The sequence below is a fragment of the Girardinichthys multiradiatus genome, chromosome 5 (genome assembly GCF_021462225.1).
Source record: "Girardinichthys multiradiatus isolate DD_20200921_A chromosome 5, DD_fGirMul_XY1, whole genome shotgun sequence".
NCBI lineage: Eukaryota > Metazoa > Chordata > Actinopteri > Cyprinodontiformes > Goodeidae > Girardinichthys > Girardinichthys multiradiatus.
Genome location: NC_061798.1, coordinates 17,679,264 through 17,692,171, shown reverse-complemented (window position 1 = coordinate 17,692,171; position 12,908 = coordinate 17,679,264). Strand labels below are relative to the sequence as shown.

Genomic DNA, 12,908 nt, shown 5'->3' with positions numbered 1-12,908 from the left:
ACTATCTCTTGCGTTTACAGAGGATAGGCTAAAAATAAGTTAATATCCAGTTAGTAACAGTTGTGTGGACAAAATACCTTGTTGATGTCAGAGCTCATTACACACTCAATATGATAATGCACCATGGTGTAAAGCTTAAATCATCTCAAACTGGTTTCTTGAACATGACAAGGAGTTCACTGTACTTGAATAGCCTCAACAGTCACCACATCTTAATCCAATAGAGCAATAGAAGATGTGGTGGAATTTGAGCTTTATTTCATAGATGTTCACAGATGTCCAGCTGACAAATCGGCAGCAACTACACGATGCTTTTATGACAACATAAACAAAACTTTCTGAGGACAGTTTTTGACACATGAATAATTAACGTAGTTCTGAAAGCCAAAGGGGATCCAACCCAGTACTAACAAGAAATAGTTAAAACAAATTAGTGTACAACAGTCTATAACTTGGATATGTTGGTATCCCTTATTTTCTATGAATTTAGACACTGCAGCTTTGCAAAGTGAAACAAATGTACCTTTGCCTGGACTGGCTAATTCTTTAATTTAGGTTTTGACAAGCAAGTCTGTAAAGGGCCATTTATCTAGAGGTTCTTGTTCTGACTAAATGATGTAGATAAATGAGAAAGAATTATTGCGACAACAATTAATTTCAATTAGTTTGACAGAGGTGTCTTCTAAGAGAGAAAATATGTATTTTGGTTTGGACTTTGAGTTTTATGGTTAAAGAGAAAGATACACAGTTTGACTGGTTCACTGAAGTCTTTGAAATAAAAACTGTAAAACACCTTTAAGTTAAAGAGTCAGATCCCTGAACTTTTCATCCTCTGAGAGGTCTAAGTCATTTAAAGAGTAACAAAAGCTACATAATGATCACATGAAGACTGAGTAATTAGTTAAGGTTTTTTTTTTATCTAATTCCCTACAACAAAATACATAATATTTTCTAAAGAAAATTAAGAAGGCAGTTGAGAGAAAGGATACATTTCTGTCCAGGAATAAAATAAGTTCATGATGATTTGAAAAATAAAAATCTGCCGGCCCCATGTTGAGTGCAGGGGTTGCAAAAATGGATACAATTATTTTAGTTCTGAAAGATTTTGGTCCAACATTTCTTCAGCCTAATGCTGCAGGATAGAATCCCAGCAGGTAAAACTGAAACCTACAGTAATCACCCCATAGGTTTGCAAGCCAACAGCAGTTGCAGTTACAAAGACAACAGGTATCTGTACTTCTTATTAGAGAGAGAAATGAAATGAAAATTAACATTATGCATTACCTGGAGTGAGAGTTTTGAAATACCTCGCAGTTCATAATATGTACACACACCTACACAGCATAAACACCTATGTCTTTTCACTCTGATCCTCCCTCAATCAGAACTGATTGATTAGATATTTAAAATGGTCTGTCAGCATGTTTTAGAGAGGTACTCATCTGATAATGAATGCATCACTTCAGCTGGAAGCTAATTATATAAGAGACACAACTTGGTTCTGCTGTCTTGCTCTCTCTGTGTGGGCTCCATTGGGAGACAAAGTCATCCAGCAGCACAGCTCTACCACTCTAGCTACGCTCATCAACTCTCACAGTAAAGATTTCCATTGGCTATGGCCACTTCCTCTGAATTAAAAATTTGCTCTCCTGCCAGTGGCCTGGACTCCGCCAGGTACACATTCAAACCCACAGGAATGCATAAAGACAAAGAGTGATAGCGACAGACACAAACTAAATTACGGAGCTACCTGATCTGCAACAGCGCGAGATAATTTGTCCATCCTGGAACCGGCTTCTGCAATCTTCTTTGCCGCGTTGATCACATCTGAGGAGTTCTTCAGGGGGCCTTTGCCTCTGTATGAATTCAGGGAAGGAATGAAAAACTTTAAGACTGAGTATATATAGCACCACAAACATAAGACATGAAATCCATTGACGTTAAAAAAAAATTTATACATATTTTTGACTAGATTACGCTGCAATAAACTGAAGGTTAAACCTGTAAGCTTTAACATTTTTGCCTTTTCTATTCTTCCAATGTCTTTCTTCTGAAACTGGCTTTCTTCCATAATGCCCAATTTTGTGGAATTAATGATTATGTAAACATATCTCCCAGAGCTGTTGATTAGGGCTGCACAATATATCACAAATTTATCAAATTTTACATTACGACTATCCACAATAAGGAGAAGAACTGTCTGAACTGCAATGAATGTTAGCAAATTATTTAAATGCATTACATTCAGGTTCTCTTTGCCTGTATTTTACTTGGGGACACTAGTTTTTTAATGCAGGCTTAAAATGTTTAGAACTTAATGAGGTGTAAGGTAGTCAAGTAGTAAAACAACCTTTAGAGTGTCAAAACATTCACCAGAAGAAACTTTGCTGCCCTTGATGTTGGCATGAAAAAAATTGCTTTTTTTTGGCAGTTGGAAAGACTACTTATAATCTGGGGCTTTTGGTTGCTATGAATTCAAAGCAGAAAGACTTTAATATTTTATAATCACTTGTTTATTTATCACAAGTAACATAAGTATTGTGAAATTTACCATTATTATCACATTTGACACGTTTTCCTAATATTAAGCAGCTCTACTGTGCAGCTTTTCTAGAGTTACCATAGGCTTCTTGGCTGCTTCTCTGAAAAATGATCATCTTGCAACATTAGTTTAGATGAACGACCATGTCTTTGTAGGTTTGAAGTTGTGCCATACTTTCCATTTTCAGATAATGGATTCAACAGTATTTCCAGAGAACCTACCCCTGTTTTAAGCTTCTCCGTGACTGTATCCCGGACGTGTCTGTTTTTTTCAATGGTTTTATTGATGCTGTTTGTTCACTAATATTTTCTAACCGAGCATCTAGGCCTTCACAGAGCATACTTCCATCTGCTGTTTATACGCACTTATGCTTACAGGGTCACAGGGGGACTGATACACATCACCAGCTGTCTTTAGACTAGAGGTGGGGTATACCCTGGAAAGGTCGCCACTCCATCACAGAGCCTCACAAAAAGAGACAGCTCAAACAACTATGGATAGACACTTACTCCTAAGGGCACTTTAGAGTGACTAGTTATCTAACAGGTTTTTAGACTGTGGGACGGAGCTAGAGTAACAGGAGAGAACCTACCCATGCATGGGGAGAATATGCAAACTCCATGCAGAAAGACCCCATGCTGGGATTTGAACTCATGACCTTCTTGTAACCAGGCAACAGTCCTAATAAATGCACCACCACTTCACAGAACAGCTGTATTTATGCTGAGAGAAAAAGATGAACTCTTTTTACTTGTTATGTGACGTCTGAAGGCATACATCACTGGATTTTATTGCAAGGCATCACAGTAAAGGGGGCGTAATACAAATGCAAGTCGATTTTTAGATTGTTTGTGATTGTATAATAACTTTTGGGAGGGACTGCATGTTGTGTTACTGTTTAACTGCGACCACTGTGGAAATTTGTGTGTTACGCTTGATTCTTGTTCAGTCATTAGCATTAACTGTGCTGTGTGTGCTAATGCAAGTCTGAGTAAGTGGGGTCAATACCGAGTAATAATGGTGTAGTCATACCACCACAGGCACAGAGACTCATGACTAGTCAGTGCTTTGATTTGTAATTAGGGAGTTGTTTTTAGTTTGTCCCATGTCTTTTAATTGGTATGAATCACAACACCATGCAATGGGTCAGCAAGCATCAGACAGTTTTTTGGGTATTTTCCTGGTATTTGAGCCTCGATTAGGAGAAAGGAAATGTTTCTCTAAAATAATTACTGCCTTGCGGAAGTATTGGTACCCCTTTAACCTATTCAGATTTTGTCATCTTAAATGCACAAACTTTAATGTATTTTATTGGGGTTTTATGTGATAGCTTGACACAGATCAATGCTCAATAATTTGTAGAAATCCATTTTCCTGCAATACAGCTGTAGGTCTTTTGTCCTTTTGTCTCTACCAGGTTTAGAAACTGTCATTTTGGCTTCTTATTTGAAAACATCTCAAGCAAAGCCTTAATCTTCTTAAGAAAAGCATCCCAACATCATGACTATGCCACTACCAGGTTTTACTGTGTGAATGGTGGGTTTAGGGTGATGTGCAGTGTTCATTTTATGACACACTGCATTTTGCATGTAGGCCAAAATGCGGTATTGTCATCTAATCTGAATTGAGAATCTTCTTCCATCAGTTTGCTGCTCCCCTACATGGCTTGTGGCAAACTGCAAACATGACTTCTAATTGCTTTCTTAAACAACGACCTTTTTATTGCCACTCTTCCATAACAGTAACATAAAACAGATGAGTAAAGGTACACAACATCTTTAAATGTTTTACAATGACAATATTTATTTTAGGTCTTGACTTTACCTGGTAAAGTCGGTCATTTCCATCATGATCATACACATCTGCTTGGCCAGCACAATGATGTCATTGCCGTTGTCGTCCCATTTGGCTACTTCTGCATCTAGCTTGCACTTCTCTTGTCTGAAGCTCTCCACCTGCTCTGCAATCTTTGCCTTTTCCTCCTGGGGAAGCTGTGCCATGATGGCCTGCAGGTGACATAGAAACAAAAGCGTCAGAGGTGATACAGGACATGTGGAATGGTAAAGTTCACAAGACTAAATTTGCAACATGACTCCGGAGAAAGAATATAACCAAAAAGAAAATGCAGTAGAGGAGTGAGATAAGACTGGAGAAGAGAGAATAGGAAATAAAGAAAATGTTGAAAAAGTAGAAGGATTAGTTAAGCAGAAGTGCCTACTGCATGAAGATAAAAGGAGAGCTAAAGCACCATTTTTTTTACTTTAAGAAACTGCAAAACTACAAACTTGAACATTAATTTTTAAGAACACTTTCAAATAAAGTTCTTGACTTGGTATTTAATGACTGGACCTTTTCAAAACCCCTGACATCCTATATCCATGAAAGCAATAGTTTTTTCCCAGCTATGAAAATACATTTCCTCTCTTAGCAGTCTATGGGGGCAGGTCCAAAACGGCATAAATCTTGTGGCGAGGTCACAGGCACAGTTAGGACCTAGTATTACTTGGAAGATAAATGTATAATTACCTCGCCTCTAAGACCAGAAAATGAATAATGCATTTCTTCAACATTATGTCAGCAATGTGAGGTGGAAGGAAGAGTAACCTGGTTTCCAGTAGGTCGATTATATTGACTCAAGAGGCACAGATTGAAAACCAGCACAGTAAAAAAAAAAAAAAAGTATTTTTATTATTCATTGTCCCCTTAGAACTGTCATTCTTTCAATGTTATAAAAAAAAAAGCCAGTCCTCTTTATCCCCTCTATTTCTTACCTCTCTCACAGCAACGCTAGTTTGCATGTCTGTATGTGTGTGTGTGTGTTGGGGGTGGGGGTGGGTGGGTATTTGTGGGGGGTTTACTGAGATGTGCGTCACTTTGCTTGCATTCCCTGGTAGACATGGCAGGAGGAAAATGAAAACAAAAAATACAGATTATTTGTCCTCCTGAAATTCTTTCTGAGAAAATAGGGTGGTGGAGCCACAATGGGAAACAGAAAATTGAAATTACATTCAGAAACAGAAAGGTGTAGAGGCCCAGCTTTCTCATCAGCGGTTAACAGGTACGTCGATGAGCTTAGGGCTTCTGATCGCTCTCTGAGTGCGGCTGTGCAAAGCATTCATGGTGGTTAGTTGAAAAGGAAAAAAAATGCCTGGCATGAACAAACAAGCTAAACTAGCCCCCTGAAGCCCAGTGTAGATCTCTGCTGCCTGTGCCAGGACACACAACACCATGGAGGCAAATCCCATTAAACAGCATGTGGGGTGAAAACACAGCTCACGTTTAAAACAAATACCAAGTTAATATGTATTTAGATTGCCCAGCAAGGAGTGAACTATTTAAAACACATATTAGATTTTTTGCAGGGCACACACATTTTACCATTGCAGGTATGTGTGTTGCTCTGATTTGTTGTGGTTTCAGGGATCTGGGGCAGCAGTATTCTTATTAATTTAATCTATAACTGAACATCTAATATATATGACTGCCTATTTGCATATTAAATACCCTGCTATAGATTAATTCAGTAATTAGACAAACCCCTTAAGTCATTTATATTCAAGTTGTTTTTTTGGTGAACATTTAATTTAATAGCCTACTGGAAAAAAAAAACAAACACATATTATTCTGTGCAGTAATGGTAAGCCCTCCCTTGCTTTTGAATGTGGCTTTTGTATAGCTAATACACTTGTGGATAGGTAAAGAGTAATTTTACACTCAGCTCATCTTTTTGTAAATTACCCTTTTGAACCCACGTAGGATAAACTTGTGTTGTTTTTGGTGGTAGATCTTTTCATTCTGCATCTTTGCCACAAAATAGAGGATATTTGCTGGTTCGACCTACATTTGTATAATGTTCGCCAACCTTTTGTTTCCTTTGTTTTTGGAGGTAAATGATTTGGACCAAAGTCAGAATTAATTACACACAGAGATTGGTTGGTGACCTAAGTCTTTAGCTTAATCGGCCTTAAAAAAAAACTCAAAAGTCCAATATTTTGGGCGTCATGAAATGCCCTTTTACTTTAATGCATTTTAACGTTAAAAGGTTGCAACAACAATACTCCTCAGTGTGGATGATGCGCTGAAGAAAGATGCTTAAGATCTTGTTTAAAAAGTCAGAGGAAGCACAACTGGTGTTTGTAGGCTATTTAAATTAAACATTTATTTAATTTAGGTACCTACGTTTATACAGGCTTGATGTATTACAGCAAAGTTACTCTGTTTTATCCTTTATGGGGAACAATCAGCAGACCCTGGTTCCAGGACTTCTGGGACCTGCCAGGGAAATATGGGTACAAAAACCCTCTCATATAACCTGGTGCCCATCCATGAAGAGCTCTAGAAGTTAGTAAAAGAATCTTACATTAAACTTTAAAATAAACCGGAAGCCATTGTAGTTGCATCAAGATTGCAGTAACTTGAAAACCTGCCTGGCAGCAGCATTTTGAACAACCTGCAACAGCAATTCACGTGCCTTGGCATGACATTTACATCAGGTTTAGAAGCTTCCACATTCATGGCAAGATAAGAAACAACGTGAGAGTCTTGATAATCCTCTATATGTGCTTTGCAGACAGCATTTTTATTTACCTCTATCTCAGATATAAGCCTTTTCAAAAAAATGTATTTATGTTACTGTTTTAATCGAAAACTATTTTTAACACAGTGTTTCTGTGAAAACAAAACTAATTTCAGCCCACTGACTCTTTAAAGCCTCTTGACCTCTCAGCTTGAAGTTTGGGCTTGCCAGTGGCACCCTGGGGTATGGCTTGCTGATTACATGCTCATGTCCAGTGTGGCCAAAAATATAATGTAAACAAAGCTGTTTGGTAATTGCTGCCTAATCATCAGGAGCTCAGCTGACTGTGCTGTGACATTCATCAGAATGTCTTCAGGACAGTAAGGCTGTCGTTAACATATTTGGATTTTATATAGTTGCTGTGCCCAACTGTTAAATCCATCAATTATTCACTCATTTCTATAATTACTCTAAAGTGTTAACAGCTGTATCATAGATATGACCATGTGTGATTTTGTTCATTGCCAATGTTCTGATTCAGATAGTGCAAATGTAAACAGAGATTTATTAAAAATTATATGTGTGGCTAATTCTCTTAGTGAAATAAGCATCTTCCCCACAATCTCTGTACAAAAAAGCACATTAAATCAGGGGAAACTGCTTTCCCGCACAAATGAAAGGAGCAGGAAGTCTTCGGAAAAAGACTGAAAATTTCCAGACTGAAAAATAGGTTCAAGGGGGTTTGAGGAGAGAGAGTGAGGGATTTGGTTAGGATAGCAATTCACTTCTAAAATGGTGTGACAAAAGAGAGCATGTCAGGGAGGAAGGCAGAGAAAGGGGTTGTGAACACAAAGGAAAGCTGCACAGCACAGGGGTAAACACATGAGCCAATTGGGACATCAGAGGAGCACAGCAAGGCCCTTGGTGCTGCACCCAGCCCCCCTTAACCACCTCCCCCAGCAGTTCTCTAGAATTCACTTATCCCCAAATCCTTTCCCCTTCTTTACTGATAACAACAAGGAGCGGGCCTTGGAAGCTTAACATAGTGGCAAATCCAGCCGAGAGAGAGACGCGCCAATACACTGTGCGACTAGGCTACGTCTGTGGGGATTAGAGCGCTTTCTGGGTTTCTTCACCAAGTGCGGCATTCTGAAAAGACTTTAATTTGTTTCATTTGAAATAAACTGCCCAGACACTCAGAGTTCAATTTTATGGATGACCTATCAGCAAGGTTGTCCAATCACAGTGTTTAGAAATGTTTACAGTGTATTTGACTGCCTGTGAATCATCCATGGCATGTCACACAAGAGGAGGTTTTGTTTAGATTCTTTAACAGAATAATGCTTTGCTTCTTCTTTGTTAATGTTTAGAATATTGGCTCATACATAAAAAGGGTAAGTAGAAAGTGGAAGCATTTGCAAGAAAAAATACAGATAACATAAGTTCCTGAGAATGCCTTGAACCTGATATGTTGTTACTGTGGACTTGAGAAAACAATGAGGCTGAAAGAGTAGAACTGAGATATCACATAAGCGTCCTTTGTATTATATCTGCGCACTGGATGGGCTTGGAGGGATCACAACTGTAAACCTCAGTGTGCTCATGTCAGCTCCGATGTAGAAAATGGATTATTCTCCTTGTCTGTTAGAAAAAGAAGACTGAGTACCAGTTTTGACTTGTTATGACCGTAAGAGGACAGTCAAGCGTTATCCTACCACCACAGACTGGAGCAGATTGTGCAAGTCACCTCTGCTTTACAGGAAAAAGCCATATTTTATGGATGTGTTTGCCATGTGCATGTTTTAAATTTTAATTTCAGAGGCCACGACACTGTCGGCTGGTAGATAACAGGCCATGGCCGTGACACTGTTGACTGTGTGGGAAATATTGTCAATGTGCCAGATATTTACAACAGGAGAATTAAAAAAAAGATTTGTTCATTTGATCCAAGCATATTCGCAACTTGTGTAAATGCACTTTAAGCTGCTCTTTATCACCGTATTACAGTTAGAAGTCAGGACAAATGGGACACTTTGCAACTTCATACTGTTCTCAAATAGAGCCACCCACTTACAGCTTATCTGAGTGCCAGAAAAACTAGGTAACAGTTTGGTGCTGTAAAGCTCCTTTGTGTACAAGTGTTGGTGCATCTTAGCTCAGATGGCCCTGCAATGTTACTCTGCAGGAGCCCTAGTGGGAGTATAAACACAACAAACCAAAGTACTTCACACCCAGAGCCCCCACAGTCATTTAGGAGGAAGCCAAAACATGGGTTTGTTCTTCCTCGTCATTACAAGATTTGATGTTAAACTTTATCTATTCATTTTAACAAGTTAGCGCAAACACCTAAGCTACATTGCCAAGAAAACTATTCTTTACTTTTTCTTATACCCATAATCTCAATGTATTTGGGGGGGTATTTTACGAGAGAGACAAATGTAAGACATCATATCATTGTCATTGATTTTCAGTTTTTTTAATAATAAAAATCTGAAAAATGTGGAATCTGTTTGAATTCTGTTCCAGTTTCCCTGAAAATCCAGCACAACCAATTGATTACAGAAGTCACCTCAATATAAATACAGCTGTTTGGTGAAAGTCTTTGAGGTTTGTTAGAGAACAGTAGTTGTTGCTCTTGCCAGAGGGAACAACACAATCTGCTTTTTGCCTACAAGCTAAAATGTGTGTGGAAGAAAGCACACACTGTGCATCCTTCTGTGAACACACCATCCCCACTGTAAAACATGGCAGTGGCAGGATCATTGTTAGGGATCATTTTGTTCAGCAGGGACAGTGAGTCAGTCAGAGCTGATGTTAAGATGTATAAAACAAATACACCATAGTGATTTGACAATCCTGGAAGAAAACTTGTTAGAGGCTATAAGACTTAGACGCAGGTTCATTGTAGAGCAGGGAAATTGCTCTAAACATATAACCAGAGCTACAATGTGATGATGTAAAACATACAACCTACTCAAAGTTAACTGAATCTGACTTAGGATCTGAGGCAAGACATAAAAATCTGTTCTCAGACTCTCAGCCATTCAACAAGATGGCGCCGCAGATGGTCGCCTCGGCGTGTTGGTGCGCATTGTTTTGTTTTGTTTTTTGCTTTAAAACGGTCTTCTGTGATGGTACCCGGAGCTCTTTCACCAGAGAAGAACTCATGAACATCAGGGCTACTACACCAGAGGAGTTATTTCCCACTTTTCTGCCTACTGCTCTGGAATATTTGGACATTCTGGTCACGCGGTGAAACGCCGGAAGAGAGGGAATCGGGCTGGGGTGCTGGTACGTCTTCGCCAGCGTGGACTACGAACACCGTTACCTGGAATATTTCTCTCTAACGTGCGCTCACTTCCCAACAAAATGGAGGAACTACAACTGTTGTTGGGGAAAAACAGGGACTTTTATTCATCGGCAGTTTTGTGCTTCACGGAGACGTGGCTGTGTGGATTAATACCGGACTCTGCGCTGCAGCTGGCAGGATTCCAGCTCTACAGAGCGGACAGAGACACGGAACTCTCCGGCAAAGCGAAAGGTGGAGGAATCTGTTTTTACCTCAACAGTGGTTGGTGCAACGACGTGACAGTGATTCAGCAGCACTGTTCTCCAGACCTGGAATCCTTCATCATAAACTGTAAGCCTTTCTATTCCCCCCGTGAGTTCGCTTCGTTCATCCTGGTCGGTGTTTACATCCCACCGCAAGCTAACGTGCAGGTCGCACAGCGCATGCTCGCCGACCAGATACTGAGTGTGGAGCGGACCAACCCGGACTCCTTAGTAATCGTCGCTGGTGACTTTAACAAAGGTAATCTCACCCACGAACTTCCCAAATACAGACAGTTTATAAAATGTCCGACCAGAGAGGACAACATTCTGGATCATTGTTACACCACCATCAGAGACGCTTATCACGCCGTCCCACGTGCTGCACTGGGCCAATCCGACCACATCATGGTCCACCTGATTCCTGCATACAGGCAGAAACTAAAGCTCTGCAAACCTGTTGTGAGGACGTCAAGGAAGTGGAGCAGTGAGGCTGTGGAGAATCTCCAGGCGTGTTTAGGCTGTACAGACTGGGATGTGTTCAGGACTACTACCAACAGTCTGGACGAGTACACAGAGGCTGTGACTTCCTACATCAGCTTCTGTGAGGACAGCTGTGTACCATCATGCACCAGGGTGAGTTACAACAACGACAAACCCTGGTTCACAGCTAAACTCAGAAGGTTAAGACTGGATAAGGAAGAGGCCTTCAGGAGTGGGGACAAAGACATATACAGAGAGGCTAAGTACAAGTTTGGCAAGGCAGTGAAAGAGGCCAAACGACTGTACTCTGAGAAGCTCCAAATCCAGTTCTCAGCCAACGACTCTGCGTCTGTCTGGAAAGGGCTCAAGCAAATCACCAACTACAAGCCGAAAGCCCCCCACTCCATCAACGACCGACGCCTCGCCAACGACCTGAACGAGTTCTACTGCCGCTTTGAAAGACAAAGGGACAGTCCTGCAACCATCTCCCACGACGCCCCCCAACAGCTGCAGCCACAATCCACCACCCCCACCTCCCCAACCTCAAGAGGGGCCTTGGCACCTCCAACCCCCACCAGCCCCCTACCCACGCCGAGGACGGCTCTTTCCATCCAGGAGAGGGACGTCAACAAACTCTTCAGGAGACAGAACCCCCGGAAAGCTGCTGGTCCGGATTCTGTCTCACCAGCCAGCCTGAAGCACTGCGCTGATCAGCTGTCTCCAGTCTTCACAGACATTTTTAACACCTCACTGGAGACATGTCATGTGCCAGCCTGCTTCAAGTCCTCCACCATCGTCCCTGTTCCCAAGAAGCCAAGGACCACAGGGCTTAATGACTTCAGACCCGTCGCCCTGACCTCTGTGGTGATGAAGTCCTTTGAGCGCCTTGTGCTCTCACACCTAAAAGACATCACCGACCCCCTCCTGGACCCCCTGCAGTTTGCCTACAGAGCCAACAGGTCTGTAGATGATGCAGTCAACCTAGCCCTTCACTTCATCCTCCGGCACCTGGACTCCACAGGAACCTATGCCAGGATCCTGTTTGTGGATTTCAGCTCTGCCTTCAACACCATCGTCCCAGCTCTGCTCCAGGAGAAGCTCTCCCAGCTGAGTGTGCCCGACTCCACCTGCAGGTGGATCACTGACTTCTTGTCTGACAGGAAGCAGCGCGTGAGGCTGGGGAAGCATGTCTCTGACTCTCTGACCATCAGCACCGGTTCCCCCCAAGGCTGTGTTCTCTCTCCTCTGCTCTTCTCCCTGTACACCAACAGCTGCACCTCCAGTCACCAGTCTGTCAAGCTTCTGAAGTTTGCGGACGACACCACCCTGATCGGACTCATCTCTGATGGTGACGAGTCCGCATACAGATGGGAGGTGGACCATCTGTTGGACTGGTGCAGCCAGAACAGCCTTGAGCTCAACGCTCTAAAGACAGTGGAGATGGTTGTGGACTTCAGGCAGAACCCAGCCCCACCTGCCCCCATCACCCTCTGTGACTCCACAATTGACACTGTGGAATCTTTCCGCTTCCTGGGAACCATCATCTCCCAGGATCTCAAGTGGGAGCCAAACATCAGCTCCCTCATCAAGAAAGCCCAGCAGAGGATGTTCTTCCTGCGGCAGCTGAAGAAATTCAACCTGCCAAAGACTATGATGGTGCACTTCTACACAGCCATCATTGAGTCCATCCTCACCTCCTCCATCACCATCTGGTACGCCGCTGCTACAGCCAAGGATAAGGGCAGGCTGCAGCGTGTCATTCGGTCTGCTGAGAAGGTGATTGGCTGCAGTCTACTGTCGCTCCAGGAACTGTACACC

General features: G+C 41.8%; 1 protein-coding gene across 1 annotated transcript in view; it reads right to left on the bottom strand.

The window, feature by feature from the left end:
- Nucleotides 1-12,908, bottom strand: part of ctnna2 (catenin (cadherin-associated protein), alpha 2) — a 466,961-nt gene that overhangs the window by 23,700 nt on the left and 430,353 nt on the right. Inside the window, exons 15-16 of the mRNA XM_047366904.1 lie at nt 4,367-4,548; nt 1,751-1,856 (exon numbers count right to left, since the gene is read on the bottom strand). Of these exons, the coding sequence (XP_047222860.1) occupies nt 1,751-1,856; nt 4,367-4,548 (288 nt within the window). The remainder of the gene's footprint in view (nt 1-1,750; nt 1,857-4,366; nt 4,549-12,908) is intronic.